Source organism: Echinops telfairi, unplaced genomic scaffold (assembly GCF_000313985.2).
Source record: "Echinops telfairi isolate 266 unplaced genomic scaffold, ASM31398v2 ScPeMD7_2573;HRSCAF=3158, whole genome shotgun sequence".
Taxonomy (NCBI): Eukaryota; Metazoa; Chordata; class Mammalia; order Afrosoricida; family Tenrecidae; genus Echinops; species Echinops telfairi.
The window spans coordinates 2,686,833-2,696,100 of record NW_022106471.1 but is presented as its reverse complement, the minus strand read 5'-3'; the positions used below and the strand labels follow the sequence as shown (position 1 = coordinate 2,696,100).

At 44.6% G+C, this 9,268-nt stretch overlaps 1 protein-coding gene across 1 annotated transcript in view; it reads right to left on the bottom strand.

Annotated features, from left to right (window-relative positions):
- Positions 1-4,721, bottom strand: part of GKN2 (gastrokine 2) — a 10,634-nt gene extending 5,913 nt beyond the window's left edge. Inside the window, exon 1 of the mRNA XM_013006542.1 lies at positions 4,713-4,721. Coding sequence (XP_012861996.1) covers positions 4,713-4,721 — 9 coding nt within the window. The remainder of the gene's footprint in view (positions 1-4,712) is intronic.
- Between the last annotated feature and the right edge of the window lie 4,547 nt (positions 4,722-9,268).

The window sequence follows — 9,268 nt, the reverse complement described above, 5'->3', positions numbered from 1 at the left end:
ATTCTCCACCTAAATCCCAATCCTTCCCAGCATTGTAAGGGTCACGTGTTCGTATGCCTGTGGCCATTTGGGGAGGCACTCATTTCACCATAGGGGCACCTCAGAAGGATTCACCCCGCGTTGGGATTATTAGAGCCAAGCGGTCTCCTTGTAAAATTTCTTTACTCCTGACTTTTCTGCAAAGGTAAAATGAATGTTCAAGTGTGAGACGCCTTGGGTTTCTGAGGGAAACTAGGATGGCATTCTTGGGAGGCATTATTCTCTTGTGAAGCGAAGGTCAAGGTGGACGTCCATGCACTCCTACGACCCAGGCTAGTGTGATATCGTTGGGTAATTGTTGGGGTACGGCCTGTGAGCTGTGACGCTGAGGTTGTTCTGAGGTCATTAGCTGAGACAAATCCAGCATGCTGACTTCTGCTTGGGCCTCTCTCTCCTACACATTGTAGACTACTGCACTATCATGGAAAATGTCAGATGCAAGAGAAAACTCTCAGTGGGCCCGTTCTCCTTCCCTTTCCATCCCACCCCTCACATTTCTATCCTGATAACGGGGAGTGGATCCGCTAGCAGAGAAAGACCTGTATTTCAGGGCATCTTCTCCCATCTGCAAGACACTGCAGTGTGGGGCTCTGGGAGGCTGGGCTCAGGTAAAGCAATTGGAGACATGGAATGGTGCCGGCAGGAAGATTGCCCTTCAGGAAGATTTAAGGTCAGAGAGGTGGTCACTGAAAATCCTCTGGTTGCTTCAATGCTGCCAGAGTTGGCCTCTAGGTAGGCCCAAGGATGGGTGCATTTCAGACCAGCATTTCACATTTACTGGCTTGGAAATCATGTTCCTTTGTACCTCAGACTCCTCAGATGTGAAATGAGGAGCCATGCTAGGCAGCTGAACATGTTGTTTCAGCAACTAGATGATGTCATGCATATGAAATGCCTAAAATGCCCTTGGGAAATGACAGCTACTATTAGGATGACTATCATTATCGGTATTATTATTTTCTAGTTACCACTTATCTTTTGTACAGTCAATGAAGTTCTGCTGAAAGGCCCAAGTTCCGCATCATGGATTGCCATTAAAATCCCCTAGTCATTTCCAATTAGGAGCCCGAGTGGCATAGTGGTTATATATTGGGTTGCCATCCACAGGGTCGGCAGTTTGAAACCACCAGCAGCCCTCCACAAGAAAGAATGGGCTCTCCATTCCTGCAAACAGTTACAGGCTCAGAAACTCACAGGGACAGTTTTACCCTGTCCTATAATGTCACTAAGAGTCAGCATCCACTCAGTAACCATGAGTTTGGTTTGGCTTTTTCAGGTGTGTTTTGTTTTACTTCTTGGTTATTGGTTATTTCCCATTATTTTTGTTGCTTTTTTTAGTAAGCACCTCCAAAAATAGGCATTGGACAAGTAAATCTTCAACTTAATTTTTAACCCTAGGCCTACCAAAGACATCATTCACTCAGTCACAGACTTTTTGGTTTTTAGTTTACCCATGGAAGCCCTCATAGTGTTTGTCTCTGATCCCTGAAATTCAAGGCATACATTCCCTGCAAGCAGTCACCACCAGAGCATAAAGAAGTGTAAACAAGTACTCACAAGGGTTTCCATTTTGCCCGCAGGGAGGACGAACAAGCCGGACCAAGTGAGGGCGCTCAGTGCAGCGTCAGCCCTTTATAGCGGCGTGAAGGTGTGGCAACCTGGTCTGGGGCACCAGTTTGGAAAAGGCCACGTCCGTATCGCTGACCCACCCAGCAAACTCCTTAATCAGGATTGACACCCAACCACAGAACCTGCTATCAATGAAGTAGATGAGTCAGTCATGAAAATCCACCACTTGGTCACTCCGTCAATACACCCTGCTTATCTGTTCTGTGTCGCTTGAGATCGCAAATTCCACCCTTTCAAAGTATGTCGAGGTCTTCATTCTCCAGATGCGTTTTATAGATGGCTATGTTTGTAATCCAGATCTCTCCTCTCAATGGGAAATTTCTCCCTGAAGACCTGGGTTGTATCCACATCTGACGTGTTTGTCCTCTTGAATTCTTCCACCCAGAGAACGGGCATGAGCTAGAAGTGAAGATGGTGTCTCGGGTCCTGCTTGAAGAATAAACACCCTTAAGTCTTTGCCTTTTACTTTATCCAAAACAGACTCGCAGCAGCCCTATAGGACAGGGTAAAACTGCTGTGTCGTGAGTTTCAGAGACTACACATTTTAAAAAAATCATTTGATTGGGAGCTATCATAACATTCCATAGGTCAATCACATCAAGCAGCTTGTACCATTGCTACCACAACCCGTTTCAAAACATTTTCTATCTTCTTGAATTTCTTGATATCCGCTCCCCTTTATCCCCTCCCTCCCCCACACTACCCACCAGGAACCTAGTAGGTTGTTGAGGGTTTTTTTGGTGGGTTTTTTTTTTGCCATCTCTTACACAATCCAATATATCCATTTGCATACAATTCTGTTGTTCGATCCCGTGGACAGAGACTGTGCATCTTTATAGGAGTAGAAAGCCCCATCTTTCTCCCGAGGAGCAGCTGAGTGTTTTGAGGTGCCCGCCTTACAGTTAGTAACCCACTGCATCCCCACTATGCCACCAGGGATCCTTCTCTGCTTTACAGATGGCACCAAATTCCAGAGGTGGATGAGGAACTATGTTCATAGAATACCCTGCACAATTACCAGAGTTAACATGAAAAAGAAAATTGGGGTCTTACCCTAAACTACATAAAAACTGATAGTTACATAGCTACAGATATTTCGAGGCCCAATGAGAAATTTTAACATTAAAAAAAAGAAAGTAAAGCTTACTTCAAGCAATTTTTACAATGCTACAATTAGAACCGGCTAGCTAAAATTAGGATGGTATCATGAATTCAGAAGGGGGGGCAGGAGCAAAACAAAAATAAACACAACACCTGTAAAATGCAAAGGTGTAAAAGCCGCGAATCCCCACAATAAGCAAACAAATGAGGATACGTAGAAAAGTATCGCAACTAGAGTTCTAGTTCATGCATGTGTGTGGGGGGTTATTTCAAACAAAACACGTTTAATCGTGTCTCTGGGATCAGTCGACAGTGCAGATAAGTTCTCTCCGTGAGGCACTTATCTGAAGACATCTGGGCTTCAAAATGCCCATGGGTGGTTCTGATGGAAAGAACTACTTCAAATTCTGTCCAAACCACTCCTGGGGCAAGTGACACCCAAGCACGTTGCAGAGCTTGTAGAAGTTTGGACACCTAGTGGCAAGGACAAGCCCTTCCGACTCCTGGTCCACTGTTCTCTCTAGGGCAGCTGTTCTCCACCTGTGAGTCGTGACCCCTTTGAGGGTCAACGACCCTTTCACAGGGGTCACCTAAGACCATCGAAAAACGCATAAATATTTCACAATATATAATTACATATTGTTTTGTGATTCATCACTATGCTTCAATTTGTAACAATGAAAATACAGCCCGCAGATGAGCTATTCACATGACAATTCATCACAGTAGCAAAATGACAATGATGAAGTAGCAAGGAAAATAATTTTAGGGTTGGGGGGTCACCACCACATGAGGAACTGTATTAAAGGGTCGTGGCATGAGGACGCTTGAGAACCACTGCCCTAGTGCATTCTAGGCCTGTTGCCTCTTGGCCCACTTTAGTTGGTAAAATACTGAACCTTTTAGAGTGATACTTCAGTGAGTGGAGGGAATGACATTCAGGTAGCCACCACACCAGTCATGGACCTTTCTTTTACTGAATACGGACGGTTGTTTTTAGCCATGTTAAAGCAAGTCCATCACATAGGTAGACCTTGGGTAACCTTTAAACAATGTCAACTACAGTTTCCAAAAGAGTGGAAGCCACTCGCATGTGTGCTGGTGGTATAAAGTCTTCTGGTTACACACATTTTACCAACACTTGATATTGTCAAATTTTTAATTTTTGTCAATGTGATCATCATAAAATAATATGTATTTGTAATCTAATTTGATTTCCCTGATGACCTGTGAAATACAGTGTTTCCTCGTAATTTCTACCATCTGGCTTCTTCCTCCATAATTTGCTGGTTCCAATCCTTTGCCGATTGTTTATTTCTGTGGATTCTGTGTGTGGGTTTCCTGAGAAGCTCTATGCAGAAGAACCTCTAATTCTACTGCTCACTCTTAAGCCTTGTTTGCGGTGTCTTTTACTGTATGGAATTTAAAATCTCAATTTATTCAAAGAAATATTCCTTCATTTTTGCTTAAGAAACTTTTTCAAGTCTTTAATGTATTTCCCCACATTTTCTTAAAAGCTTACATTTAAGTTCCTCTGATTCTTGCGTTTGACATTTACTTTCATTATCCTTTATTTTTATATTTAGTAGTTTATTTTGATACATTTCTTTTTCCCCATTTAGGGATCCAATTGTCCTAACCACTGTTATGAAGTAAACCAGAACTCATTGCCTTGGTCGGTCCCAACGCATGAAGACCCTCACGTCAGTCAGAGTAGAATTGCACTCCACTGGGATTTCAATGGCTGAATTTGGGGAAATAGATGACCTCTGAGTAAATGCCAACCTCTAACCTCCAACCCCCAACCTCCAATCTTTCAGTTAGCAGCTCAGCGTCTTAGCTATTTATACTAGTACTCAACCGTTCATTATTTTCCTACCGATTTATACTATGGACCCTCCGCATGTACATCGGTTTGCTGTGTTTTCTCCCCATTTTCTCACCGCCGTCATGTCCATTCTGATGCATGGTGACCTTGTAGAACAGAGGAGAGCTGTCCTGTTGAGTTTCTGAGACTGTTTACCCAAGTCGAAGTCATGTCTTTCTCCAGAGGAGCAGATGGTGGTTTTGAACTGCTGACCTTGAGGTCAGCAGCTCAATACACAACCACGATGCCATCAGGACTCCTTGTTTCTCTCTACTATATTGTGCTGTTTGTCTATCCAAATGACAATACGAACTGCTAGTTTCTCATTTCATTTGAGACCTTAAGAGGATACTCAGTTAGTTAAAATGTGGACGTTAACTGAACCTGATAAACAAACAAACAAACAAACACCAAACTCACTGCCATCCAGTCGATGCTGACTCACTGGGACCCTGTTGGACAGGGTCGAGCTGCCCCCTGTGGACTCCTGTGACTGTACCTGTTTGAGACTAGAAGGACCAGAAAGCCCATCTTTCTTTGAGGAGCAGCCGCTGCTGGCCTTGCGGATGACAGCCCAAGGCGTCCCCACCGCTCCACCAGCGCTTCTATCGGATGCTTACACTTTACGAGTGGCTATTTCTATTACATGAAACTTGCCAGTTTTTGTTTTGCAAATCTTTTACATTGTTTATCTGCCTGAAAATTCTGCTAGTGGTATGTTCAATAATATTCTCTGATTATATTTTTGTTTGTTTTACTTATAATTTTCATGAGTTTTTGCTTGGAAATCCTCTGGAATCCACTCAATGACAGTGGGTTGGTTGGGGAATTTTACATTCTTTTCCTGTTTATTTCTGCCTTTTTCTAACCATGTTCTATTCTTCTTTTGGGCCCTTTCTTTCATGGAAGATCTAGAGGTGAAAAAGAAATTATTGAGTGGTTCCTTTGAGATTTTGATGTGCACAGTTATGTTGTTAATGCTTTTAAATGCTGCCAAAGTGGTGGTTCCAATTCCGAAAACCTGTGTACAGCAAAATAAACCAGCACCCGGTCCTCTGCCGTCCTCTGTTTGAGCCCACTTTGCAGTATTGTATAATCAATCTTGTTGAGGGTCGTCCTCTTTTCCATTGTCTCTACCTTACCAAGTGTGATGTCCTTCATCAGGAACCGGCCCCTCCTGATGACATGCCCAAATGACGTGCGTCAAGGTCTCCCCATCCTCATTTATAAGGAGCATTTTGGCTGTACTTCTTCCCAGACAGATGAATTCAGTCTTTCTGGAACTCCATGGAATGTTTAATAGTCTTCTCCAACACCATTTTTAAAACACGTCAGTCATTCTTAGCCCATCACTGTCCACCTTTCACATGCACATAAGCTCATCCAAATGACCCCGGTCTAGGTCAGACACACCTTGATCCTTCAAATGGCATCTCTGTTTTCTAACATTTTAAAGAGGCTGTTTGCAATCGGTTTGCCCATTGCAGTGTGTGGTTGGACTTCTTGGCCGCTGCTGTCAGGAGCATTGATTGTAGATCCAAGTAGAGCAAAGTTCTTAGCAGCTTTAGTTATTCCTCCATTTATCACGATGGTGTTTGTTGATGCCTTTGGGAGGATTTTTGGTTTCTGTGGGTTGACATGTCATCCACGTACTCTTTGATTGTCCTCAGGAAGGGCTGCAAGTCCTCTTCACTTTCAGTAAGCAATGTTGTGTGTGTCGTCTGCAAAGCACATGTTGTTAATTAACTCTTACTTCAGTTCTGATGTTGCCTCCTGCTCCGTGCAGTCTAGTTTCTTGGATTCCTACTTTCTCAGGATAGAGAATGAACACGTCTAGGGAACAGATACAACCTATGTTAGGCTGGGTTGCCTCGAGACGCAAAACCAGTGGCACTCACCTATGTCTAAGAAGGAACTTTAAATCAAGAAGGACACTGGCCCATTCCAACTCAAGTCCATGGGTCAAATGCCAGCCAGGGCTCTCGTCAGACTCCTGTCACTACAGGCTGTTGATGCAGAACAGTGAAGGAGGAAGCGAGGGGTGGGTGCAGAATCACAAGGATCCCAAATCTGAGGAACCATGGCGGGGTGCCAACAGCTCTCCAGGTCAGCAGTCCCCGTGGGGCCACCCCTAAAGGCAGACATAGAGTACCAAGGACATCCCCACCTCGGTGAGGAGGAAGGTGAAGTGCCAGAGAGGAAGGAGAAGTTGCCCTTATCTCTCCTCTAAAAAGACCACACCCCCCAGGAAGGCATCACCAGGCTCTGACCCGATTGACAGGTTGGACTCCACCCGTACCCGTTCACACAGGGTCAAGTTGACATACAATCTAACTGCCACCCCACCCCACTGCATGCTCTTCCTGATTTTAAACCATGGGGTATCCTCTTGTTCTAGGTGAACAGCTGCCTCTTTGTCTGTGGACAGGTTCTGCAGGAGCACAATTAGGTGTGCTTGAATTCCCGCTAGTCACAATCTTTTCCATAACGTGTTATGATCCATACAGTAGAGTTCATAAAGCACAGACAAACACCTCTCTGATCTTCTCTGCTTTCAGCCAAGATCCATCTGACACCCACATTGACATCAATCATCCGATAGCAGCAGTCAAGAAATCAATTTTATTGTGTTAGGAGAATCTGCTGCAAAAGACCTCTTTACATGTGAAAACCAAGAAAGATGTCGCTTGGAGGACTAAAGTGAGCCTGATCCAAGCCCTGGTGTCCTTGATTGTCCCATATGCCCGTGACAGTTGGACAAAGCACGGGGAAGAAGAGAATTGCTGGAGTGACACACTATCTGTAGAGGCACTAGTTAAAAGGCACTTGGGTTATTTTCAGTTTTTGATTATTACAAATAAAACCACTTTAATATTTGTTAGTAGGGTTTGATGTGCGCATGTCAACCTGTCCATAGACCAAGAGGCAGGTGCACGTGCCTGTGAGTGGACTTGCTGGGCCATATGGTAAGTGCACTTGCTGTATGGTATTGGACACTGCCAAACTGCTTTCCAACCAGCTGCCTCACCTTCCATTGCCACGAGCAAGGTATCATTGGCCCAGTTATTTTTCATCCTTGCTAACACTTGAAATTCTCGGTATTCTTCTGTTTGTTTGTTTGTTTGTTCTTGTCGCCATTCTAATTGGGTGTATCGTGGTATCACGTTGTGTGGGAGCATGCATTTCCGTAATGAGCATGATGTTGAGCATCTTTGCCTGTACAGATCTGCCTGTACAGATCATGCTCCGTAATGAGCATGATGTTGAGCATCTTTGCCTGTACAGATCTGCCTGACGAGGAAGCATCTTAGAGAAAAGTCACTCCCCTTTGCTGGTTAGCAAGTCATCAGATGCCATGTACCTATCAGTGATGTGTGGTGGCCTCCTGGGGCCATCTTCCCGGTGGTGGGTTTCTTGCGATGGAAGGCGTACCCCTCACGTCTAACATAGTTCCTGCCACATCATCAGGGCTCGGTAAATGATGCTCTCAACGGAAACCCTGATCCACAAAATAGGATTCTACTCAGTTGGGATGCATTCCTCAAATTGAGGAGCGGACAATTTCTCAGAACGTCTCTCGAATCTTCCTGGTTTTCTTACTTTCCTTTTGGTATGTCTGACCTACGTTTATTTATACCTTCTCTGGCTAATTGTGATTAAACGAGATACACATACATGTTTATAGACCTTCTTCTTAGACGTGCCTCTCTAGAGAGAAGAGATCAGATATAAAGGTGTGTCCGTTACAAAAACACAGTAATAATTAATGTTTGCCTTTTTAGAGGAAACACCCATGACCACCAACTAAAATATTAATTTACTGGGCAGAGCTCAGGAGATTTGTAACATGGGTGTGTGCGAAAGAAACGATCCTCTGACCGGCGGAGAGAGAGGGACCTTTCAAGAGGCTGTCAGTGAAGGATTTGATCCATACAAATCTGGAGCTCAGTGCATAGAAACCTGTAGGTACTTGGTGAGATCATTTCAACTCATTTTTCCCCCTGCTAATTGTGACTAAACACATGAACATAAAGATAAGCCTGCGACGATCCAGGCTTCTGGAAAGGAGTCTCCTTAAGGCCACTGATTCCCCCAGTTCAGACCCCTTGGCTTCTGCTGTCACCCCAGGCAGAGTGGTCGCATCGTTCCTTCTCACAGGTCCATGTCCCATACAGCCCAGCTTAAGACCCATCTTCAGCAGGAAGCCCCTGTGACCACTCCAGTGTAGAGAGCCCATCTTCTGTCCTTACCTGGAGAAAGGTCCAGGTCTAAGAGAGGGCAGGTTTCAGAGTTACAGGAATCCATGATTCATTTCTTGTCTGATAGGGGAACTTAAGCAAGTCACAAGGCCTCTTAAGGCCCTCACCTTCTCGCTGTACTTTGGTCTACCTGGACTAGGTTTATGTCTTGCCTCCCATCAGAGCCGGATACAGAATTCTCAGGACCATGTGAAAAATGAAAACATGGGGTCCGTTGTTCAAAGAATCAAGGAGCCCTGTTGGCATAGTTGTTACACATTGAGCTGCCAACTGCAAGGCCTGCGGTTCAAAACACCAGCTGCTCACAGGAGAAAGACGAGGCTTTCTACTCCCATAGAGCTATAATCTTGGAAACCCACAGGGATAGTTCTAC